Here is a 26,895-nt window from a genome sequence, read left to right as displayed (position 1 = left end):
GAGGCTATTACAGTAAAAGAATTTCCGATCTGAATGTATATGAAAACTTCATTAACATTTTAAGTAGGTCACAGAATGGTCTACATAACACGGGAATAACATTCGTAATTGTCTTGCGTTACTTAGTCATTCAATGTTTTCATTAATCTGGCGGTCATGAGAGCAAAACAATAAATTCCCCGCTATAAACAGGCCTTCATTTAGTTTTCTATTCAGCTGTAAATGGAATTATATTCATTTTTTAAACGTTGGTTTTTATTATTATTTTTTAAAGAAAACGAATTTGACTTAAATGGTGAAAAATATAATAAAATCGTAAATGTTAAGTTTTCCAAAAATACACTTTCACGCAACATAAACGTTTTCAACCCAACTTGTAAACATGAACAGCGCTATAGCTATACTGCTAGAGGGTAGCTAGCCTTGATAAGTATGTGTTTATAATTGCACCTAATATTATGGTTATATGGTGCAATTATAGGTTGATGAAGAATCAATGAAGCATGACACCTCTCACATACAAATCCATCCATCAAATACCGTATATGCCATCGAAATTCCGACCTTCATCCTCTTGTAAACACATTACGAGCATATTGGACACGTTGAACTATTTTGACGTACATAGAAATGGAGAGTAAATGACTCAGAGTCATGTTAAGGGGGCTTTGATCAAAAAAATTATGCCGGTTTGAGTACATGCGGACTGAAAAGGAGATTATTCGGAAAACTAGAGCCTATCTAGATGACTTTAGAGTCAGAATATTTGTGAGGTGAAATATGTAGATGAAATAGATTGGATTATTATCATATTTGTGAGTGCTTTGCCATATTTCTTGTTGATCAATGGTAGCTGATTCAATGAGTACATCCTCTGTAATCAAGGATGACACTCTCGTTGAAATTAGAACGAAGGATTCAGCCAAGAAAGGCAGACTTAAAATGTTTGAAAGAAGGGGATTACGTAAAGCCGATCATCGGCGTAGTTCAAGTTTACCCCCCGAAAACCGTGTGAAAATGTTTTTCAAAGGAACTATGACACTCAGAGGAATATTTCGAAATCACTCCTCTGGACATTCTCCGTCTGAGAAAAGACCAACAAGAGTGTATTCTAGAAAAGGGATAAAAGTTTCTATATCTTCTCCTATTCTGGGTAAGTGGCAAAGGTGGTTTCACTTTATGGTTAGTGTCAGTGCATTCCTTTTGGGTATTTTTTGCTGGTATCGTATCTTGGACATGCTGTTCTCTTGCTTTATATAATGAATGGTATTGTCTCTTAATATATCTTTGTAGAATAATAAGAGGAAACGATGTTACAGTAGCTTAATTAGAAGAAAGAGAGATATTCAAGACTCGGCTTATTGTATTTTTGGGGTGGGTGGGGGAGTGGGATGGGTATTAGATAAGTTTTTTTTTTGCATTTTGAAAACAGCAAAAACCAAAAATATAGCAAAGAGAATGCCTGACACGGTTTTCATGCTACCGGGTACAAGTTGACGATACTGTCGTTTATGCGTTAAGACACCAATGTAATGTGTTGTAAATTTACACAGGCCACAAGTATTTTGCCCGAGGAGTAAACGGTACACATTAATTAGACTCATGTCTCTACAATCATTAAAATATGGTATCAATTACAAGATAATGATATTAAGATTTAATATTACACACATATTTAGTTCATTAAAGAAAACGTTTTAAACTTGCAACTAGAACATCAAACAAAACACTTGAATTTGAATTGATTAATATCACCTATATGTTGTTCTTTTAATAAAACTGAGAGAATTAGAGCAACATCAAAACACCTGCTATCAAAATAAATTGAACACGAGATATGTTATTTTTATATTAATTATGTCAAGTACTAATCTCTTTAAACAAATCCTTTTTGCAAGAACATTTTGATTAATAACAAAACAACTAACACAACTATATACTGGTTTTGATCATCATGATGATATACATTTACATTAGAGGAAAGCTTGAAGATCTGCATGTACACATATTTTTAAAAAAAAAACTTTGTTAAGCATGTTCAGAAATATCTACTAACAAGCAATGTGACATAAACACATGAAAAAGTAGAGTCCTTGTCTAAATAGTGGAACCAAGCGAACCCCAGGAGGACTATGCTAACTATAGCCCTGACCACAGTGACGAGGATAGTAGCAGGAATGGACACTCTATTACTGACTCCCTAAGGCACGCTCTAGAGCAGAGAAATAAAGTAAACCAAAGTCACCAAAGACAAGGTACTAACTGAACGGTAGAACAAAGCTGAGTGGTATTAGGAGGCATATGCCTAGTTCATTGCAAACTAATACAAAACATCTTAACAGGGCTTTAACACAAGACATACTGTTATCTGGAAGCATCAACGAGGTACTTAAGAGGCATAGTATACAAGATATTTCCTGAACTTTAGCAAAACACATTGTGATATCGAAAAGCAATGTTCAAAGTACTTTTAAGTTCTATACAGGGTGTAAAACTGTAGCAAAAAAGTAATGAAATCTAGAGGCATGATACAAGTGCAGGGGATACAAGTACAGGGTACTTGTATTATGGCATCACATACAAGGTAGTGACTGCAATATATCAGAAAACACAGTTTTATATTAGAGGCGTCAAATGAAGATCCCATGGTAAAGCAGATAATATACCATACAAAGATTAAGTGAACTCTGTTGCAAAATATAGAGACATATATTGATATATCATACAAAAAACTGCTTAAACAAAGTGTGATGTCATCCCAAAACATAACAAATAAGCTTCACATAAAACCAGGAAGGATGGTGGAACTATTTAAACGCATTACACAGAAGATAATTTTTGAAATTTTAGATAAAACATTATAAGTTTTAAAAAGTCATCACTCACTTGGACAATTTTAAGACCTGTATCACAAAGTACTACAACATAGGAGACAGTACATATTAAGTCCTAGCTGCATGACAAAATGACAGACTTAAACTATTGTAAAAGAATAAAAGATGTATAAAAAATACGCAAGAAAACAAGCTTGTGGACAAGCATTTTTAGTTGTACAAAATACTAAATAATCACATTGATATCCGCATTAACTACGGAATGTGCAATCTTTTCTCTTTCATGAAACAATTGAAAAAAAAGATCTTAAAAATGGAAAATATTACATAGCTTATGATTAAAAAATTACAAACTTAAAAAACACAAGTAAGAAATTTGAAAAAAAGAATCTTAAAACTGGAAAATGTAACAATATATAGCTTTTGATTACAACCTGATACCCATAGATCAAATGAATAAGATAAAGAATATGAGAAAGTTCAAGTATACGTGCATAAGCTTTTATTTTCGTTTGCAAATCACTTGTATTATCTTTAAATATTGCTTTTATATACCAGTATTTCATTCTATCCATATCAAAATAAAGCAACATCAAATTATTGATTCAAATATGAAATATTTACGACAGAAACCCAAATCTGTACACAGTCAACCAAAATATCTCAAAGGCAAACGTACACTGCTTCATTTCTAACAGCACTTCAGCTCAAAACATGCAATTCACCACAAAGTACTAACTACTGGGTAAACAGGATACCAACTGTCACCATTTTTAAAAGTTATAAGAACTGATAATGCACATAGCATCGAGAAGATACCGCAAGGAAGTTATTTTGATTCAACATTGAGAGCTGATATGCATTGTAGATTTTTATTTACTGTCCATCTACTAAGTGTTCATTTGTGCATCGCAAATAACGTGTATAGATACATAAAATGATGAAAGAGTCTGGCTATTGTTACTTTGATATAAGTAAGTCTTGGACTGAATAATATTCACATTAAAACAATGTTTTCAAACCCCTATGTTTTATTTACATGTACATGTAGTCAAGCCAACAGGTGGTGTCATAAGTTTTCACTATACTTACTGTTGGGTCTAATAATAAAAGGTTATTACGTTGATTATAATTATATTCCATTTTTCTTTCCAGAAAAACCCCCGGAGCCTGAAGAACCTCCACCAAGACCTGCTCGACCTGGAAGGGGAGGTAACAAATTTGAAAGTGTAGATCTGTAATTAAAAGAGATATATCTATTTGCCTTCTCCCTACAGACTGCCAAAAACTCCCCTTTGTAACCTAGGAAACTATTTTTTATTCATTTCAAAGATTTTTACTCAAAAATAATTAATTTAACCTGATATTTTTAAACATTTTCAATGATAAAAAATCCTCCTTCCACCCCATCCCCCAATATGTAAGCTTGAATCGGGAGACGGCAAGCATACATTTTTTTAGCTCACCTGAGCCGAAGGCTCAAGTGAGCTTTTCTGATCACATTTTGTCCGTCGTCCGTCCGTCCGTCCGTCCGTCTGTCTGTCCGTCTGTCTGTCCGTCTGTCTGTCCGTCTGTAAACTTTCCACATTTTCGACTTCTTCTCAAGAACCACTGGGCCAATTTTGACCAAACTTGGTACAAAGCATCCTTGGGTGAAGGGGAATTTAAATTGTTAAAATGAAGGGACATATCCCCTCGCAAGGGGAGATAATCAAGAAAAGACAAAAATAGGGTTGGGTCATTAAAAAATCTTCTTCTCAAGAACCACTGGGCCAGAAAAGCTGAAACTTATGTGGGAGCATCCTTGGGTAGTGTAGATTCTAAATTGTTCAAATCATGACCCCCGGGAGAAGGGCGGGGCCACAATGGGGAATCAAAGTTTTATATAGAAATATATAGGAAAAATCTTTGAAAATTTTCTTCTCAAGAACCACTGGGCCAGAAAAGCTGAAACTTATGTGGAAGCACCCTGGTATAGTGTAGATTCTAAATTGTTCACATCATGACCCCCGGGAGAAGGGCGGGGCCACAATGGGGAATCAAAGTTTTACATAGAAATATATAGGAAAAATCTTTGAAAATTTTCTTCTCAAGAACCACTGGGCCAGAAAAGCTGAAACATATGTGGAAGCATCCTGGTATAATGTAAATTCTAAATTGTTCACATCATGACCCCCGGGAGAAGGGCGGGGCCACAATGGGGAATCAAAGTTTTATATAGAAATATATTGGAAAAATCTTTGAAAATCTTCTTCTCAAGAACCACTGGGCCAGAAAAGCTGAAACTTATGTGGAAGCATCCTGGTATAGAGTAGATTCTAAATTGTTCACATCATGACCCCCAGGAGAAGGGCGGGGCCACAATGGGGAATCAAAGTTTTACATAGAAATATATAGGAAAAATCTTTGAAACTCTTCTTCTCAAGAACCACTGGGCCAGTAAAGCTGAAACTTATGTGGAAGCATCCTGGTATAATGTAAATTTTAAATTGTTCAAATCATGACCCCCGGGGGAAGGGCGGGGCCACAATGGGGAATCAAAGTTTTATATAGAAATATATAGGAAAAATCTTTGAAAATCTTCTTCTCAAGAACCACTGGGCCAGAAAAGCTGAAGCTTATGTGGAAGCATCCTGGTATAGCGTAGATTCTAAATTGTTCAAATCATGACCCCCAGGATAAGGGCGGGGCCACAATGGGGAATCAAAGTTTTACATAGAAATATATTGGAAAAATCTTTGAAATTCTTCTTCTCAAGAACCATTGGGCCAGAAAAGCTGAAACTTATGTGGAAGCATCCTGGTATAATGTTAATTCTAAATTGTTCAAATAATGACCCCCGGGGAAAGGGCGGGGCCACAATGGGGAATCAAAGTTTTATATAGAAATATATAGGAAAAATCTTTGAAAATCTTCTTCTCAAGAACCACTGGGCCAGAAAAAGTGAAGCTTATGTGGAAGCATTCTGGGGTAGTGTAAATTCTGAATTGTAGGAATCATGACCCTCGGGGGAAGGGCGGGGCCATTTTAGGGAATCAAAGTTTTACATAGAAATATATAGGAAAAATCTTTGAAAATCTTCTTCTCAGGAACCACTGGGCCAAAAAAGCTGAAACATATGTGCCCATAGAAGGATCATGGGGTAGTGTAGATTTCAAAATGTCTAAATTATGATCAGTGGGGTAGGGTGGGGATGCATTATGTATAACAAGGGGGAAATCTGGTAAAGAACAGAATGGTCAAAGCTTCTCAGGTGAGCGATGTGGCCCATGGGCCTCTTGTTTTTAAAAAATATGACCTTACCTATAAACTAGTTTTAAAATAACCTAATTTTGAAATGTACAAATTTTAGTTGACCGTCCACCACCGCAAATCCCCCAGCCCCCGAGACCTGGTGGGAGGAACCGCAGAGAACAGGCCCCTCCCCCGGAGCCAGAGGAGCAGGTAATAGTGACACTACGAAAAATCAGTGTTAAAAATCACAACTAACATATCAGCTTTAGTAGTGGAGCAGGTAATAATAAACCGTGAAAATCAATGTTAAGATCATAACTAACGTTTCAGCCATAACAGAGGAGCTGGTAATAATGACTCCGTGAAAAATCAATGTAAAAATTATATATACCCTCATATCAACGTTAACAGAGGAGCAGGTAATTATGCAGCGTGAAAATCAGTGTAAAAATCATAACTAGGCCCTATAATTCTCATATCACCATTACACATGTAACAGAGGAGCAGGTATTAATGACACCGTGAAAATCTGTGTAAAAAATCATAACAAACATATCAACATTAACAGAGGAGCAGGTAATGATGAAACCGTGAAAAATCTGTGTAAAAATTATATATACCCTCATATCAACGCTAACAGTCTTTATAAAGAATAGCCTTCATAATATCGGCCAGTAGTTCACTAAACCCTCAATAATATCACCATTGACAACCGTTTTATATATTACGAATTACTTTTGCTCTATTGGTCACTACATTGCCACTGTATCATTGTAAATAATGTTATAATAAGTTATAGTCCTCACACCATTATTAGTCAGTTAAAACTCATTTATCACATAATAGTCTTCTTATCAAATACTAGTATATGATACATTTACAGTGTATTTCTAACACTGTACAATCTGCACACTATCAACTTTGAATGGTGTAATGATCTTTAATTCAATAATATTCTGTTCACCTAGTCGTAGTTTTGCATGTATTTTGTTTACTTATTAATTATTAAATCATTGGATGGCGAATAAAAAGACCTAAAGCACGATAACTGTTGTTTAATGAGTTGCATCTTAACGTTTGTGATTGTGGTGCTTACCTCTACATTTGTATTCAATATATTGCTGTATGAAATTTATGGAGATAGCGATCAGTATTCAAGGTCAGAAGTCCATCAAACATTAAAAAAAAATAGGAGCAGAGCAAATACGAACCTCCAAAACATCAGAGGTGGGATCAAGTGCCAATGGAGGAGTGAGCATCCCTTCCGATCGGTCACACCTGTTTAATGGACTTTTGAGCTCGAAAACTGTTCTTTATCTCCATATATGATTTACATATCATTTACTTATATCATTTTCTTGTTTAAATGAGTGTGTGACTGTTCTTAATCCTGGATAACAAGAAAAATTTTAATAATCATAAGTATCGAACTAAGATATTCAAGCTTTGCTTCTAGTAGTTTGATTTAGAGTAACCTGTTAAAGAAATTAAGTAAATGATATTTATCTATTTAGTCTTTTTCTGTATTCACGAGTGTATCGAATTATAAATTGCTGATTTATTGGCTGCTTTTCTGGTATCTGAATTATATAAAACTTACTGTGTTTTTACAGCCTGCTTATATAGAAACGGATGACCCGTTACTCAATCAGGTTTGATGGCTGTTCAGGCCTTTCTGCTTATTTCTCATTTGTATCGAAGCTTTTACCTCACGTATAACACTTTTCTTCTTCCGAAATATTCACGATGGAATAGTTTTCTAATAGTGTTACGAGTACCTGTATTGGTTACTGTAGTGTTTTTGTACAAAACCACTTGTTCACCATAACGTTTACACACCCCTCTTTTCATTTATTTTTAAAAATACCTCAACAATAAGCTTAACAATGTAGCTGTTAAACCTTGAGCCCTTTACAATTTAACAATTTTAATCATTCTGTATCAACACCCAAGAAAGAGGAAGTATGTAATGTTCATAAAATAATTTTTTTTGTCTTCAAAATTTCCTTTGAAAAATTAAAGGCAATATACTTTACTTGCTTGTAAATTCATTAGAGAGCATTGGCTAGATTTTCTCTACCTTCGTGTGTTGTTTATACTCGCATCTCAGAGTGTATTCAAGCAACGGTCACTGGTTATCATGATATTTCTTAGATTTTACGAAATTATGCAATACAAATAGCTTGCAATTGTTAAAAAGTATATAATTTCAGGAAGTTTGAATTGATCTCGAATCTTTTGTCTTCTCTTTTCAATATTGAATGAAACTTATAATAACCGCTTCAAACTAGAATTGCTTGAATTTGATATTTACAAATAACTTCATATCATATGTTCATTTACATTAATGTGGGCGTGTAGTCATCTCTGCATTTCATTTGTGATGATTTGCTGCAACTTTGTAGTATCTTTTAAAATCAAGTTAACAAAAAGTTCTAAGATGAAGTTAATATGTGTATGTTATTTGACATTAGTCATAATACTGAGATTGTTTGACATAATTATAGCTTGTAATACTTTACCATATGTTCACAATTAAAATTTCGAAGCATATAGCCATAACATTCTTAAAATATTATAAATATTCTTGATATGCCTTTATATTAGATTAAATGCATCACTTTGCTTCCTATATGTATACTTGTAATATATTTATTATTTCATGCAACTTATTGTTCATCAATTTTTGCAGTCCGTGTTACTTGATTTTGAGTATTATATAGATAGGATTTTGTCACTGCCATTCAATATTTATTCTATATTGTATGTTTTAAAATTTTCTAGGAATACTATACGATTCAATTTCGGCCAAGTCATCAATAACACAAAAGAATAGAAGAAATATGCCTTTAAAATAAACGGTTCTTACGTGTAAAGAATATTTGATGAAAATCAGACAGCAGTTTGTACATTATCTATAGCTTTAATAAGAACGTAGACACGTGTAATGCCCGTGATGAAATTAATTCATAAATAAAAGTACATTTAACATTCTCGGTTATTCTAATGAAAAGACAAACATTTTTTTTATTTCTGTATCAAAAGTAATGAATCTAATATATTAGTACATTGAATATTTATATTTGGGTATTAATAAATTACTTAAACATTTTAAAAGATTAAGTACTTAAACATGAAATAAAAAAAGTTATTTACTCTAAATTTAAAGCCTGACTACGAGGTACCAGAGGAGATGTCTTCCCCTGCTCCGAAGCTTCCACCATCCCGTCCTCCAATGAAGCCCCCTGTACCGGAAATTGATGATCAGGTGAGTTTAAGAGAGAATGTAAGGCATTAAAATTTACCCTCTCCCCTCATCATTCTGATCCTTTTTTTATAGTCAAAGATAGTCCTTTTTGAACTCATCCTTATTTTTATCTTTATCTCAAACGATTTTCCTTTAGTGCTATTTAAATGTTGATACTTTAACTCAGAAAAAAACCCCATTGAAACATAAGTTCAAGATGAGGTCATCTGATGATTTTGTGACAGCGAAGAAAAAAAACATGGATTTTTAACTGATGAAAATTATTTGTTAGGCCTATACACTATCTTTTCCCTACAACACTTTATATCAGAAAAGTCCAGCATTTTGACTATTTTTATCTAGTCCTCAAGCACTAGAAACTTCCTCAAGAACTTTTTAAATCTAGATATTTTCCAAATGTACATGTATGATGACCATAAACATATATAACTTAAAAATACACTGTATTGGAATTGATACCAGAAATGATATACATTTACCGGTATTTGTAATTATCGGAACCAAACTGAGAACAAATATTTCGTATTCAGTGTAATGGCAGCGGCTAAATTCAAAGTTTGTTTATAAAAAAAATGTAATTTGTCAATCCCTCCACCAACAACCAATTTGTTCACAGAACTTGATTTTTTAAGTTGGGTGGGGGTGTATATGTATAAGTTTAGATAAGATAAGATTAAATTTATTGAGAAAATTTACTTTCTGGATTAAAAAAAAGGAATCTTTTATTCGACACTGTTTTCTAATAGAAAGGATATTATTTGTTTATTAATTTGTTAGTAGTAGTAGTTCAAGTATTCTTAGTTATAATTTGTATTTCAGCCTACTTACGAAGATCCTGATGAAACAGATAATCCACCAGCACCACCCCCTGGCAGGGGAGGGAGGCGGCCTCCTCCTAAACCTGTTCAGCCCCAACCCCCTGAGCCCGACTTGCCAGAGGTATAGAAAGCTAGGTTACAGCAGTAAATTAACATTATGCCGATCCAAGATGTATTTACATCTCTAACATTAATGAAAGATATTCAGTGTTCAACCACTTCATTTTCAATTGTATTAACGAGGCCCAATCTACTTGAACTGCGCATACGTTTTAACGCAGCGTCGACTCAGGCACGTCACAATACCCTTGACTGCCGTCACAATTGAACACAATAACGTCACAATTAAAATGACGTCAAATTGCGCTAAAATGTTTCGCTGATCTTGCTTACCTGGTATTTCTATAGACTGTGCATTGAAAGCTGGCATTTCCATTATTATTTTTTTTTAAATATTTAAATTAATAAACAACTTTGGAACCTAACTAATTTTGAGGGATCAATTTTTTGGTACAGATTCATTAATTTTATCTTGTTTTATTTCAATATGTGAGTTTAAAAAAACAAACACTGCAACCAAAAGTAAGCGATTTTAGTCTTTCTCTTTGAACATGTTGAAGTGTTTATACACGTTCTTTTTATTGCAGACTTAAATATGCATTGATTATCTTCAGTTTTAAAAAATAAAATAAGTCTATAAATCATTTAAATGCAACCCCTGAAATATTCAATTTTTCTATATATTACATGATATTAGTAAAAATTGGAATTTTGTCGCCTTTACCCCCCTCCCCCCTCCTCCCTATACCATTTTTTCCACGTAAAACAACGTCGCTTGTTAAGAGAAAAATAAAGCATGGCGAGAAAATCATTTCATAATGTAAGAATTATTTATTTTCTAGAAACTAATACAGTATTGCAATCGTTTGTTAGTGTTATGTAAACCCATTGCGACCTATAAAATACGTAGTTGGATAGAATAAATCCAAATTTTGTGTTTTGACAAGCCCCCTTTTCACTACAATAAAGGCTACCTCCAATTTTCTTTTGATTTTTTATAAGAAGAATAAAAATTGCATGATATATATGAAAAACAAAGAATTTCATCGTGTATTTTTTGTAATTTGTCAATTTCTTTGTTTATTGAAGAGTTTTAGTATGTAATTGTCTATAAAAACACGACAAATGGTCCATATCTTGACAGTGCCCCCATTTGACTACAATAAAGGCAAGGTAACAAAATTTCATTCTTATTTTTCTAAGCATAAAACATACAAATATATTTCCAAGAATTAAAATTTTTTATCATTCCGTTTTTGTAATTTTCAACTAGATCGGGCCTCGTTAAATACTAGTACTTATCAACTTTTATTCGCGTGCGAAAAATGTTCACACATTTGGCGACCTACTTTCGCGAATATTAAATGTGGCAAAGCATTTATATTTCATTGTATTTATATAGAATGTTTTTTTCAGACGTGAAAATAAATCATCACGGATTGATTTCAAACTGACGATTTGCGAATAAAAGATGTTATTTTAGTTCTTCCTGTTTTGAGGCGATACAGATTATGTTCTTTTTTTATTAAGGATGTTTATGAGGATCCAGATGATAAACCTGACATAGCCCCTGCTCCAATACCTCAAAGAACAAAAGTATTGATTATTCAGGATGTCTTGAATCATAAATATTGAATGCTTGAAATGAGGAAATTACTCATTTTGAAAACAAAAGATTTACCAGTCTCTATTTTTTTATTTAATACATAACTTCACTTTTCATTTTTTTGTCAGAATAATACATGTATTTAAGTAAAACGTTAGAGACAACATAATGGTATAATAATCTTAGATGCTTACCATTTTGTATATTTTTTAGCAGTTTAGAATGCCACCTGTTCCCAATACCCAGAAGAATTCTCCAAACTTAGCCAGAACAATATCAGAGCCTGATGGACCGGCCCCACCCCCTCCTCGTGGTGGTCATGGAAAACATGTAAAGCGAATGCCACCACCTGTCCCAACAGAAACTCACAACAGTGATGACTCCAATTCTGTAAGAGGATTTTTGGATTTTGGTTTATGTATACCATTTTAATCCCTTCATGTTTCATTTTACATATAACATCTTTTGTATAGAATTGGAGACCTACAAAAAAGGTAAAATTTAATGTATATCCAAAGCAGCATTATTTAAGACTTAAAATTTCAGACTAAATGCAATAATGGTAACAAATTAATCGGACTTTTTTTTTACATAGTTCTGCATACAGCTACTAAAATGGCAGTTTAAATAAATCAAAGATTCTATTCATAGAAGAAGGAAAGTCAGGCTATTGCAGGCTTTGCTTTCCTTCAGATAAAAAATGTAGGTCTTTTGGCTCTGTGAGTCTTAAGATAATGTTGTTTTGGTTGTCAGTATTTAGCATGTTGATACCCGTGACAAGCATCCCTATCAACATAAAACAGAAAACTAGTACCTGACAGCATGTAGTTTGCCATAGAATGTCATAGATTCAAATTCCTACTTTGAATCAATAATTTATAACAAGGCAAAACACTGTTTGTCCGTTTTAACGTGCTTTTGAAGGAGATTGGAAGCATTGCGAACTGTTCTGAATGTTTGATATCACATGCTTTTGATTTTGAATATTGTTGGAGTTGGGAATGGTCAATCACATAAATGTTATATATCAGACACTTGTCGGAAACAAAATAGTTCACAAATTTAATGTTTGTTATGCTTTAAATGATAGCTGTAGGTATATGTATTCCATATATAGGTATATTTGCTCAGGTTGCTTTTGTCAATACCTTTTTATTAGAGCTTTGTCTTTGATAATGGTTTATGTAAAATCGTTTTGTACTTGACCATTGCTTTGATAGTTGAAAGAAAAATTTTAAATGTACAGAAAGTATACAAGTAAGGCCATGTTTATGTTTTTGTGCTTTATGTTTTGATCACTCGTTTTTGAAATTCAAATAACATAAGAACAATGTGCATGTAGATAGACTTTAAATCCCAGAGAACATGTAAGTGCATGTAAGCAAGGAATATATTTCTGCATTTTTGGTACTCATAACGGTATGAAAACATTTTAAAAATATAACATGTCATTTCTTACTACCGCTCCATCACTTTCATTATTTAGACGATTCCCCTCTTACATATTAATATGGAAATATGTAAAAAGTTGCTGGAGGTATTATGTTTTTGACCCGTCCGTCGGTCAGTCAGTCATGTATTTTTTGTCAGCGCAACTCCTCATAAACCACTGCACAGAATTTTGTCAAGTTTACAGATATTTAGGAACACAGTGTAGATGTGCATATTAGCAGGAAATTCCGATTCCTTTATTTTTCTGGGAATTTCGGCACTTGTCAACTGAGATTTACGGCTATACCTTGAATATAGAGATGAACAGTTTGTCTGCGCAACTCCTCGTAAACCGCTGCACAGAATTTTGTCAAACTTTGCAGATATTTTAGGATGCCATGTGTAAATTTGGCAATTTGCATTTTACCAGGAAATTTTTATTTCTTAATTTTTCTGGGAATTTCGGCACTTTTCAACTGAGATTTTTGGCCATATCTTGAATATAGAGATGAACAGATTGTCAGCGCACCTCCTCATAAATAGAATTTTGTCGCACTTTGCAGATATTTAGGACACAATGTGTAGATGTGTTTATCTTCAGGAAATTCCGTTTCCTTTATTTTTCCGGGATTTTCAGCACTATCCAACTTAGATTTTTGGCCATACATTGAATAAAGACATAAACAGTTTGGCAGCGTAACTCCTTTTTAACCGCTGCACAGAATTTGGTCAAACATTGCAGATATTTAGTACACTGTGTGTAGATGTGCATTATACCAGGAAATTCAGATTCCTTTATTTTCTGGGATTTTCGGCACTTTTCAGCTGAGATTTTTGGCCATATCTTGAATATAGAGATGAACAGATTGTCAGCACAATTCCTCATAAACCGCTGCACAGAATTTGGTCAAACTTTGCGGACATGTAAGTATGTAGGTGTGCTTCAGGAAATTCTGATTCCTTTATTTTTTTTTCGGGATTTTCGGCACTTTGAGTTTTGGGGGAGCGTGGGGTAAGTGAGCTTGCTCACTTTTTTAGCTCACCTGAGCCGAAGGCTCAAGTGAGCTTTTCTGATCACATTTTGTCCGGCGTCCGTCTGTCTGTCTGTCTGTCCGTCTGTCCGTCTGTCTGTCTGTAAACTTTTCACATTTTCGACTTCTTCTCAAGAACCGCTGGGCCAATTTCAACCAAACTTGCCACAAAGTATCCTTAGGTGAAGGGGATTCAAGTTTGTTCAAATGAAGGGCCACGCCCTTATTCAAGGGGAGATAATTGGGAATTAATGAAAATTTAGTGGTATATTTTAAAAATCTTCTTCTCAAGAACCACTGTGCCAGGAAAGATGAAACTTATGGGGAAACATCCTCAGGTAGTGTAGATTCAATTTTGTTCAAATCATGACCCCCGGGGGTAGGGCGGGGCCAAAATGGCCGACCAAAGTTTTACATAGAAATATATAGGGAAATTCTTTAAAAATCTTCTACTCAAGAATGACAAAGCCATAATTCATCATATATATATGGAAGCATGCTCAGGTAGTGTAGATTCAAGTTTGTTCAAATCATGACCCCCGGGGGTAAGGCGGGGCCAAAATGGCCGACCAACGTTTTACATAGAGATATATAGGAAAATTTAATTCTTTAAAAATCTTCTTCTCAAGAATGACAAAGCCATTATTCATCATATTTATATGGAAGCATGTTCAGGTAGTGTAGATTCAAGTTTGTTCAAATCATGACCCCGGGGGGTAGGGCGGGACCAAAATGGCCGACCAATGTTTTACATAGAAATATATAGGAAAATTCTTTAAAAATCTTCTTCTCAAGAATGACAAATTCATAATTCATCATATATATATGGAAGCATGCTCAGGTAGTGTAGATTCAAGTTTGTTCAAATCATGACCCCCGGGGGTAAGGCGGGGCCAAAATGGCCGACCAACGTTTTACATAGAAATATATAGGAAAATTCTTTAAAAATCTTCTTCTCAAGAATGACAAAGCCATTATTCATCATATTTATATGGAAGCATGTTCAGGTAGTGTAGATTCAATTTTGTTCAAATCATGACACCCGGGGGTAGGGCGGGGCCAAAATGGCCGACCAAAGTTTAACATAGAAATATATAGGAAAATTCTTTAAAAATTTTCTTCTCAATCATTTTCTAAAAAATAGCAAATCCATGATTGGTCATGGCCTCATGGGACTACTTTTGGATTTAAACTTTACAATAAAAAGCCATTTTATACTAGTCCTACCCTTGGTGCTCAGGTGAGCGATGTGGCCCATGGGCCTCTTGTCTTTCATTTTGCTACAGCGGCCAGGTGGTCACATCTTTAGGTTTAACTTTAACAAAGTGTTTACATTCTCCTTTACGAATTCCGTCAAGCTGCTAAATGTCGACTGAATAAGTGTTTTGTGAGCCTGGAATACTAAACTAGTCGAGGCCCCTAAGGTCGATAGGATTTCAAATTTTCACAAGAGTATTCGAAAGAATGATCTTTTTTACCAAGGAAACATTCAACATATTGTGTATTTCAACGATTGTTTGCAGCGAGAAGTATCCGCGAGTATAAGATGTTCGAGAAACTTGGGGAAATTTTTTCCATAAAGAAAACAATTGATGTACAGTATTTACTACAAGAGTATTTGAGCACTGAACTTTTTGATAGAGATTGGGACCTAAAAAATTCATTTTTATTTCACCTCGAAGAGATGAGCTTATGCTATACCCTCGGCGTAGTTTTTCGACGTCAGCATCGGCGTCCAGTTAGAGTTTGAAGAGCAGGTCTATTCCCATGTGACTGTAAGCCCTACTTGGACCAAACTTTATGGAAGATACCTCTAGAGATGGACACTACCACACTTAGCTGGCCTTGGATGCTGGATCTGACCTAGATGAGCAGTTTTTTTAGTACAGGTCCACTCCCAAGGAACTATAAGCCGGACCAGTTTAGGAAGGATGATGCATCTATGAATGAACGCCGCCAGACTTGCTTCAGATGCTGGATCTTGCCTTTATTTTTCTAGCCATATTTTAACCAATGTAGCATGGATGGTGTTTCTAGTGATGTACACCTCTAGAATTGTTTTGGATTTCATTTCATTTGCCATTATGATATGAATATCCAGGCTAATGTTTTGGGAGTAGCTATGTAATTTCACGACCTGTTATGATTAAATTTGCAGATAGTTATCAAGGGATGAGCACCTCCAGACATGCTTTGGATGTTTAATTTGATATAAATTTCCTTGATTAGTAAACAGGTCAAATGTTTTTGAGCAGGTTGATTTCTAAGTAACTATAAGTTCTACTAAAACCAAATTTGCAACGTTTTTAATCTTTAGATGTACATTAACTAGAAAAAAAAACATTTATATATTTACATTACTCTAGGTAGCATTTGTCGAGGTGAGCTTCGTAATCTTTAGTCAATTATGTTTTAATATTTGGGTGTAAAGGGTAGATGACATTTCGATCCGTAGGACTCTTTGATTCTTCTTCACTGTCTGAAATGCATTGTTTTACAATCTATGAATAAAAGCACTCAAAAGTTTATTTCGAGCTAATAAAAACTGATTTTTTGCACAGGATTATGAAAAACCTGAAACTTCTCTTCCAAAAGCAAATAAAACCCGGAACGCGCCACGTCATCAGGCAAAACCACCGGAAGATGGTAAGTCCTTTCTCCGTATGAGACAAAAAATAATACTCCATATTAAATTATATCGTTAAAAAAGTATTTTGTTATTAATTCTTCATGTAATTGATTTGTCTCTATTTCATAAAAAATAATTTGCTTAAATCTTTTGTATGAAACAAAAATATTTATTAGCCTAAGCATACTACATTGCAATATTATAAATAAATGTATGTTATCTATTTAAGTAATTTTTTTATAATTAAATAGTTTGATGATAAATGGCTTGCTTTTCTGCTGGATGTATTACGTGTACTTCGAAATTCTACTTTTTCCAATCCTTTTGTTATGCATGCTCTTTTACATGGTACCTAAACAAAGAGAAAAAGAATAGTAGAAATATATTCTGATACAAACCAGGATATAACCATTTACAGAGGTGTAATTTTACCCTTGTATAGCGTCAGTTAGACTATTTTAGCTTCTGTAACTGTAATGTGCCTTGTTTACACTGTATTTGTAATTGATAAATTTGATTTGTTTAAAAATTTCAATCTTTTGTATTGTGTGCCTTGCAAATAAGCAGTATTGATTCACATTCCATTCTGTTTTTTTTTTTATTTCATTTTATTTATTTTCTCTGTGGTGATGGCAGATTTTTTTTGCTTATTATTTTTGCTTTTATATTTCAATTTGCATTTGTATTTATACTTTATACTTGTATATTACTTACTTGAAATATAAATAGATTGAAAATTTATGTTAAACGTGAATATCCACCTTATCTTCCTACAGACTACATGGCGATGGCTGACAAGGTACGTTATGAAGAATACCTCCATTATATGTCTTATGTTTACCAAACTGTTTTTATAACAATATCTGTGCCATTTGCTGATCTTCAAAATAGTCCTAAATCAAAGAGCTTGTAATACAATTTATATCCATGACATGAAGAAAATATATTAAAACGATTATGAATTATCTCATTTTGAAGCACTGTGAAAAATGTTTTACATGTTGTACCTTGTGGAAATTTTTTTAATTTATAAAAGCATTATTAAAATTTGTGTTCAGCTTGCTACATTCGATAAGGAAGTTTATGAATTTATGTTATTAACTTATAATTTGCGAGCAGTTCATTTTTGTATAATTATACATGACTGTCTGTTTGAATATACTTGTATTTATAATAACTTAAATCTTGAAAAAATTTCACTTTGGAAGGAAACCAATTGAATAGATATATTTCGAAAATAAAATGTTGTGAAGATTTGGTGATCTGCAGTGTCCATACTTGTACTTGAAACCAAAATAAAACATTTTAAAAAAAGATTAATCTGTGTATAAAGTTATTCCTAATTATTTTTTGTCTCATTTACATTTATAATGTTTTTTTCTGAAAGGCCCAGGAAAGTGATGATGAAGAAGATTACGAAAAACCCGATCCAGGTAAAGAAAATTACATTTTTACTATTTAATTACGAAGTTTAAATAACATTTTATCCTTAAAATAAAACAAAATTTTGAAAATACGTTAATCTTCATATATATATATATATATATATATATATATATATATATATATATATATATATATATATATATATATATATATATATATAATATATCATTTCAAACATACAGTATATGTTGTGAAGATGTACGTGAAAATTAAGCTAAAATTTTCCTTCGCGTAAGTTCTTGATACGTTGAGTTTTTACCGACATCATTAAAAACATGGAGACGTTAGATTTTGATTGAATTTTCAATTTTCTTTCTTCTGCAGCAGAGATGCCACCAGTTGAAAGGTTACCGCCAGCACCAAGAGGTATTCAACTGCACAGGAAAAACAATGCTTTATGTTATCCTATATACGCTTTTTGTGCATCAATACTGCTTGTTAAAGGCACTTAAATAAAACATAAATTAAATAGGCAAATTCGAAAAAAAAATATGGCAATAAAAAGAGCATGTATGTTTGTTGTTAAGATTTATTTGTAAGACAACATTTATGTGTTAGGTGAAGATATGTTTGATGACCAAGAGGGATTTGCATGAAATATGTAATTATTTGATCATGTATGGCTTTAAAGAATTATGTTGTTTGATATGGGTTGCTTCTGTGTAATCAAAGTTAGAAATGTACCTGATAAACTAACTGAATTGTATTTCTTTAATTAATGAAACTTTCAGAAACTAAAGGTGGATTAAAAGTGAAAAAGGTTCCTGTATTTCCACCTCAGACAACTGGTAATGAATGATAAATGTTTTTAAATTAAATCTTTTATTCTTTTAAAATGTAAAAACTGTACTCTCGTATTCCATATTACTCAAAATACATCTTTTAACAAAAATGTATGTTGTCTGTACACTTCAGTTTTAATTGCATCTCAACTGCTAATAAAAGTTATTTTTTTTATTTTCTTTTCAAGAAAGCATTGATATGAGTTTGCATAAATAGATTATAATTTTTGTGTTTAAAATATGCACAATACTGATTCGTTATGTTTTTCTCACTGTATGTAAAATGGCATGTATATTACGTTGTATATGAATTTGTGCATGCGTGCATCTGCTTAAGACACCATGGATATTTGTAGAATCTGGCAAAAAGCTTCCAGCAGGAGCAGTTCCTGTAATTGGTTATAGACCTGACTTGGCTGGTGTGTACAATAATAGCTTTGTTATATGGCGTTCTTTAAATTTATCACAATGCTTTTTTGTATGCATGTACATTTTAATTTAGATCAGTTCACCTGAAAAATACTAATATAGAAATTAACATCCAATAAGTGCCTATATATTGCATACTCTATTTACAAAATTAATGTTATAACACATGCACAGGGAAATTGTTCCATTGTAGTTTTGTACTCTTTTCAGTGGTAAGACAGAGTTCAGCAGAAACAACATTATTTATTTTTTATTATATTTTATGCTAACTCTGTATACAGTAATTCTGAATTAAACACTTCTTACAGCTGACTCACTAAACACAAAGCACTCATCAAGAGGTATGAGTCCAATTTAAAATTTTTCTGCTTTTTTAACTACTTTAATTACTTGCTACAGTTTCGTTTTAAAGAGTATATAAGTGTATATTAAACCTTTCTTAAAAACTTGATGAGTGTGTATATCGATTTATATTATAATGTAATACATTTTAATGTCATGTAAATATATAACTGCATGTATATTTTCAAAGTAAAGAAAATTATTAAATTGACAATCACTTCTCAAAAAATAATTAATCATGAAAAAGGGTAAGACATCGGATAATTTTAGATTAACAATTTACAGATGAGAGTACCCCTCCTCCTGTGCCTACGTCACATGCCCGTCACAGGGGCTCCCAAGGTAATTACTTTGAATGTAAATAACTAAACCTATCCATGCAGAACGGTCATAGCATCACTCTACTTAAATATCTGACTACTTATATGAATGTAATTCTTCTCCTTGCAAATCAAATTGGTGTTTTAAAATATCCTTTTAACGTAGCAGTTAACATGCCACTGTTCATTTATTGCTTTAATTTGATTTTGATGATTATTTTTATCAGACGAAAACACGCCGCCCCCTGTGCCAACATCAAAGACCCCACACAAATCCACTCCAAGTAAGAGGATATATTGTTCATTATAGAACAATATATTATATTCAAGATATTAATCTTAGAATGAGTATTAAATGAGTTCTCGGTCAAATTCAACTGCATACTCTTTGAGCTTATAAAATATGATTACCTGTTTGTGTTTCATCTGTTTATAACTTTATCGATATGCATGTACATGCACATATTTGTGAAACTCACAGTATAAGTTCTAGCCAATTTGCACACGAGTTTTACGTTATTTTTACACATTATAAATTTCATAGCAAAGTTAAGAATCACAGTATTATGTGTAATGTATGATACCTGCCCTGTCGATCCTATCACTGCATGTGTCTCAACAATGTTACTCTTAAGCTTGAAATCACGAAAACTAAGAATCTTCATTATTATACCCCCCGCTTGAAAAGTGGGAGGGTATATAGTAATCGGTATTTCCGTCCGTCTGTTTCTGTTCTCCTTTTTTGTCTGTTCAAATATTTGGATGCATGTATATATGTGAGCATGATTTTCCTGTAGTCAACGAGGGCAGGTCATTACCTCCAACTCCTAAAGATCATAGAGGGACAAACGGTGTACCCAGTAGCACAAACAAACCGAAGGGGAGAGGTGAGGGATATCGTAATATTCTATAAGGTCCTCTTCTTGCACTGAAGTATTTTCTGTTTCCCAAACAGCATGTCTCATTTTATGTTCTGAATTATGTGCATGATACATAACACTGCAAGTAAATGTCCAGGCACGTTTCAAAATATTACAAAATGTAGAGTACGAGTGTTGTTGTTTTTTTTTTATCACAATCTATAAAAGCCTTTTTCAGAACATTTATGAAAAATTTCCTGATGTGTTACCCAATAATGCATGTTGTAAATTACATTAAATGTATTTAAGATTAAAAACTTAACAGACCCGTTGAATTTGCAACAACTCTTGCTATTCCCTGCTTATAGTAAATGTCGAATTTTCTCCTTAGATTTAAGAATTTATAGAGAATGGTTTTTACAAAAGAAAAGATCACTTCTTATCAGTAGACAAAGCTTTGATTTGTATTATTCGTTGTAGCCTCACCTTTATTGAACAATTATTTGACGTCATTGTAGGTTCTGTAATTGATCGAAAGCCACCTCCCATTCCTGGCGAGGAGGTAGGACTCTTTTTCTAAAGTTGAGTTGTCTTCCCTGAATTGGAATGGACATTTTATTTGAAATAATGTGAGTCAATTTTTAATTTAATTTCAGAACGACATTACGCAGTGTGATTGGTACCAAAATGTAAATAGAGCAGAAGCGGACGAAGTACTGAAGAATTTTGGAAAGGTGGTTATTTCAGATAATTTCTCATTCGTGTTCAGTCTGAAGGATAACAAAAATTTAAGAGAAGAGATACAAATGGAAGCAAACACATCTTTCTGGAAAAAAGTGCATTTAAACATGCTTATTTGATTCACGTGTTTATTTACTTTTGTTCTAGAATGGAACATTTTTAATAAGACCCAGTACAAAAGCTGGCCAGCCATACACATTACAAATCTACAATGACAGGAAGGTCTATAATCTCCCAATACGACAACGGGCAGACTCAACCTTCGCCTTAGGGAGGGAAAAAAGAGCAGAAGAGGTGAATAGCACAAAATATCTAACTGTTTTTTTTTTTTTAAAAATTAACATTTACCTGTAAAATTATTGAAAGTGTTATGCATATTGCTTCTTTATATAATAAAGTATTAAAGAAAAAACTGATTAAGGTAGCGAACAGTGATCCAATTCATAAGCAATGAAAAGAAAACTAGGAATAAAAGTTACAAAAGTTTTAAGATTTGTTTTAAATAACAACTACAAACAATTTTTTTTTAAATGTGATTTTGTGACTTTGTTCGTTAGCAAAATAAATTCTGAAATTTTAATAAATTTGTAGTCAGTGTATTTAAATATTTTCCTTGTTTTGTATTGCTATTGATTAGAGGAAAGAAAGAGTTTGAAGATCTTCTATAACGACGATTTTCAAATAGATATTAAGATTATTAATTCCTCGTCCCAATAATAAACACAACACCACATTCAAAACAATGCTAAAGCTCAAAACAGTGGCTTAAGAATGAAGTTTTTTATCATTTATAAAATTATTGATTTAGAAGGATATAAATATATTTATGTTTTTCTTAAATTTATTTTTCAGACATTTATAACAGTGGTGGACTTGGTAGACTTTTTCAGAAAACATACATTAATTTTAGCTGCTGGTGGAACCGGCCAAACAAGACTTAAACATAGCTGTCCCAGAATTTAGAAAATTCCATTTTATTTACATTTGCTGTGAAAAATTATTTTTTTAAATTCATTAACATTTAAGCATTTTATATGTGTTCACAGGCAACGTTTTTTTTTTTTTTCAAACTTGTCTTGAACGAATTTGTATTACGTAGGCATCAACACATACATGTATGGGTATAAGTGTGAGAAAGAAAACCACGACTGTGATGCATTGTTAAATGTAGATATTTCTGTATTTATTTTGGTATAGTCCAACTAATAAGGACCATTTCTAGGAACAATTCCATATGCTGAACATGTTTTTAAGTGTTCTCTATGAGAAAACATTTGAGTGAGAACGTGAGGCTCTTTCACTTGCTTTTCTGTTCTAAGTTTATGTATTGGAAGTCTAAGCTGGTTTTATCTATAGTGGTTCAAAAGGAAAGGATTGATTGTTTTTGATTATATTTTGTTTTCTGCGTAAGTGCTGATAACGTTTAACAAGTGTGTGAGATGAGATATTAAATTGTTGCATTTAATGCTACCGCTGTTGTGCTTGGAATGTATTAATGAAAAAGCAGAATGTTTTCTGTGATTACGAGTTTGCATGTGTGTTTAAATCTATGACACATGTCCTTTTCAATTATAATGAATAATAATAGTTTTCTTTTTGATAACCGCCACCATTTTCTGCATTATTTCATTGAAATTTAAATTTCACATAAACTACTTAAAAATATTAAATGATGATTTTTTTCCCAAATTATTTTGAGTAGCGATGTTGTCGCATCTCAAATTAAAATTGTATTGTTAATATTATGTATTTCATCATATAAAAATCTGCCTTTTCTGTTTCCAAAAGTAAAAAGTGTTTGCAAATGTTGACTTCAATATGTCACATAAAATATAATTTCAGTTAATTTTATTACTATTTTACATGTATTTAAGGATGGTACTGAAATATGTGAAAATATTTATTTTCCTTCAGTTTATGTTGATTTGAATGTAATAAATGAACACGCCCACATCATCAAAGGACACACGTCTCTTTTTAGACTTACTGGTTTTAGCTATTACCTTTATTTGAAATAATATAATTTGTTCAAGTTAATCAAATTACATGTCATATTTTTTCCCTACTTTGCTTGAAAAATTGTATGCATTGCCATGTTTCATAATTTTATATATTTATTTCTTTTTTCAATTTTCATGAACAGTAGTTGCAGTTGCTTTTGATAAACGCAAAAAAGAAAAAAAAAAATAAATAAAAACAAAATATTCCAAAATGTTACGAAAATGATTAAAATGATTACTTAGGCCTGCAGGGTTTTTTGTTTGTTTCAAAGGAGATATTGGTTGTTTTTGCATTATGAAACTAGTATACATGCTGGTATAAAGCAGGGGAGCTTATTGTAATTTACAATCTTTTTATAAATGTTAAGTTAAACTTCCATAACTTTTAATGTAAGACTATTTTTTTTTGATTTACTTGTTTCAAAATTCGTGAAGTGTTTTGCCCTGAATGGGTAAATTTGTTATAGATATATAATAATACTAGTTAGAGATCTTTTGAAAAGTCTGTAAAACTTGTGAAATGATCAACGCAAATTTTTGTTGTTAAAGTTTATATGCTGATATTTTTGTATGCAAATTGTCTATTTGTTACAGATTTTGATGTGTTTTCGAAATTGTTGATTTTTTAAAATGATATTTTATTAATTTTTGAGTCATTGTCTCTACATTAAATATGCATGATTATTAATAATATATCCAATGTATTAAATATAAATAAAAAGCACATAGTTGATTTTAAATTAAATTGTTCTATCACAGAAAAAAAGCTGTAATACTAGACTTAATAATCAAGGGTGTAAGTTGCAGTATCTGCTGAATAGATTCTTTTTACCAAGCAATACCTGGTCAGGAATTGTTAGGAATTGCTTTGCTGTAGTCAGGTTGGTTTTAATTTTTTTTCTCAAAATTTTCGTTAGATTTGTCTTTTCTGTGTTAATAAGTTAAAAATATGAATGTCATGTCATCTTCTTCTCTCTTCAGGGTATCAAGAGGATTGAAGAACATAAATAGATATTAGAAGGAAAATTTTTAGTGATTATCGTGCAAGGAATGTCGGAAGATACGTGTCGCCATTGGCAATATATGCAAATCGATATATGCCGGTAAATGCTATTTAACATTTCCTGCTATGATTAACATGTTTTACTTGGACTTGAGCTCTGTAACCATAATGAGAAACACCGGTGACGTTGTTAAGTCATACGATTTATGGTAGGTGTTGGGGTTTTAATTTGTTTTTAATTAGGCCTACGAGAAGTATTGACGACGGATTTTTTCCGTTAAATCCCGATCATGACAAGGAGCACGCGGTGACCGGTCGGCAGGGGATGTTCACTCCTTCATGACACCTGATCCCATCTCTAATGTTTTGGAGGTCCGTGATTGCTCTGCCCCTATTTTGTATTGTTTTATGGACTTGTGAGCTTGAATACCGTTCGTTATCTCCATACATATTTCATTATCAATTTTAGGAAGATGAATTTAAAATTAATGGTTACAAATGAAGAAACACTTTGTACTTCCTTAACTGTAGAATAAGATAAAAAGACTCATGTTTTACTTATATTAACGACTGTGTACCTAACTCAATTTCAGAACATTCTTAAATTGTATTTTATTGTTATTAACCTATTTCAACTAGACTTCAAAATCTATAAGCACGGAAAAAGGCTTTAGGTGTGAGATAAAATTCTCCTTAAGTCTCCTATTGCAAATTATACCCTGTTAAAGAAGGTGTTTAATGATTGATAACTGAATAAAATACGAGGGTGTCCGAAATAACGTTTTATGCTGTGGTAAAATTAAGTCCTATATATATGCAACAAGTGACTGTCAAACACCTACATTTTTACAAGTAAAAACTTACGTATAACCTTTCAAATCCACAAAAGAATGCTAGTGTCTGAATGGAAATTTCATATGAGCATTGTGAACAGAGATATATTCCAAACCTATGCACTTTCAATGAAGACTTTTGAAGAATACAGATAACGTGTACTTATTATTAAGACTTGCAGTATATTAAAAATGTTGAAAAAAAATCATTATTAATACGGGACATATATTTCAAGCCCCTCAAAATGCGTACAATTAATGTAAAATATACTTTTTAAATAATGTTATGAAAGTAGATTCTGTAACGGAATACTTAAGGGTATCATTGACCTTCCTTCTATTGATTATCCCTTTTTTTAATGTAAAAATCGATTAATGCCTATATAAAGGACATTTATGGATAAATCTATTGAGGTAACACATCCTTTCGTGATATTTACCAGCTTTGTAATAACCGTAGTTCCATGGACATCATGAACCAACATGCTTAGTTTTTAATACCAACGACTTGCTGTCAATTATTAGTAAATTATTACTGGTTGCTTATTGATGATTGTTAAATGCAAATTAATGGTTTTAGTTACTATGTGACAGTGTTTGTTGATTGGGAAATGTATCTTTATCTAAGATGGACTATTAAAATTAGTATAACACCAGCTAAAATTATCCTTTTAAAACTGTCGCTTGAAGTAAAATTTATCATGATATCAGAACAATATTAATTCTTGAGTGATCATCAACAAATTTGAGAGGTACAAAATACACACAAAATGTGTATGGAGAATTTTAAATGAGCAATAACGAGGATTTAAATTAAAACACTAAGATTCGTAAAATAAACCTTCTTTGGGTGTGTTTTATAAAGTTTTGATTATATATCAGAATAAAAATATTCAACGAATTTTACAATTGACAAATGAGAAAAAAGACTTCCTATTTTCACATTTTTATTTTTGTATTTTTTCACTTGTAACATTTTTAAAACTATATTTTGATTCTGATACTTAATACATAATTCAAAGTTTGAGGGAACCGATAAATATACAGCCCATCATGAGGTCAACTTTTGACTGACATATGCTTCAATTGTTGGGTCATTGTTTTGTGTTAAGTTTGACTACATTTGCTCCGTTCACGGGGGTTAATACAAATCTATGGGGAATGCCTTTCCTCATAAACACTTTTATGTTTCCAAGGGGCTCTGCCTTTGTCCTGTTCTCCTTTTTGT

The 26,895-nt window shown here is 32.5% G+C and overlaps 1 protein-coding gene across 23 annotated transcripts in view; it reads left to right on the top strand.

The window, feature by feature from the left end:
- Positions 1–24,565, top strand: part of LOC134231087 (lymphocyte cytosolic protein 2-like) — a 44,632-nt gene extending 20,067 nt beyond the window's left edge. For 3 of the 23 annotated variants that reach the window (XM_062712992.1, XM_062712991.1, XM_062712989.1), the window contains 23 exons: positions 2,106–2,255; positions 3,990–4,046; positions 6,187–6,278; positions 7,682–7,720; positions 9,238–9,336; positions 10,156–10,275; positions 11,745–11,810; positions 12,034–12,210; positions 12,294–12,314; positions 16,844–16,928; positions 17,688–17,710; positions 18,299–18,344; positions 18,682–18,723; positions 19,089–19,145; positions 19,496–19,558; positions 19,877–19,909; positions 20,196–20,252; positions 20,458–20,514; positions 21,028–21,117; positions 21,609–21,652; positions 21,747–21,824; positions 21,979–22,125; positions 22,684–24,565. In XM_062712992.1, coding sequence (XP_062568976.1) covers positions 2,106–2,255; positions 3,990–4,046; positions 6,187–6,278; positions 7,682–7,720; positions 9,238–9,336; positions 10,156–10,275; positions 11,745–11,810; positions 12,034–12,210; positions 12,294–12,314; positions 16,844–16,928; positions 17,688–17,710; positions 18,299–18,344; positions 18,682–18,723; positions 19,089–19,145; positions 19,496–19,558; positions 19,877–19,909; positions 20,196–20,252; positions 20,458–20,514; positions 21,028–21,117; positions 21,609–21,652; positions 21,747–21,824; positions 21,979–22,125; positions 22,684–22,794 — 1,754 coding nt within the window. In that variant the 3' untranslated portion in view covers positions 22,795–24,565. The remainder of the gene's footprint in view (positions 1–2,105; positions 2,256–3,989; positions 4,047–6,186; positions 6,279–7,681; positions 7,721–9,237; positions 9,337–10,155; positions 10,276–11,744; positions 11,811–12,033; positions 12,211–12,293; positions 12,315–16,843; positions 16,929–17,687; positions 17,711–18,298; positions 18,345–18,681; positions 18,724–19,088; positions 19,146–19,495; positions 19,559–19,876; positions 19,910–20,195; positions 20,253–20,457; positions 20,515–21,027; positions 21,118–21,608; positions 21,653–21,746; positions 21,825–21,978; positions 22,126–22,683) is intronic. The other 20 variants (XM_062712990.1, XM_062713009.1, XM_062712995.1 and 17 more) reach the window with 20 other exon arrangements.
- Positions 24,566–26,895: the final 2,330 nt, after the last annotated feature.

Source organism: Saccostrea cucullata, unplaced genomic scaffold (assembly GCF_032062105.1).
Source record: "Saccostrea cucullata isolate Sc308-1 unplaced genomic scaffold, CSIRO_AGI_Scuc_v1 ctg109, whole genome shotgun sequence".
NCBI lineage: Eukaryota > Metazoa > Mollusca > Bivalvia > Ostreida > Ostreidae > Saccostrea > Saccostrea cuccullata.
Note: the sequence above shows the minus strand (reverse complement) of the source record. Positions and strands in the feature narration are given on the sequence as shown.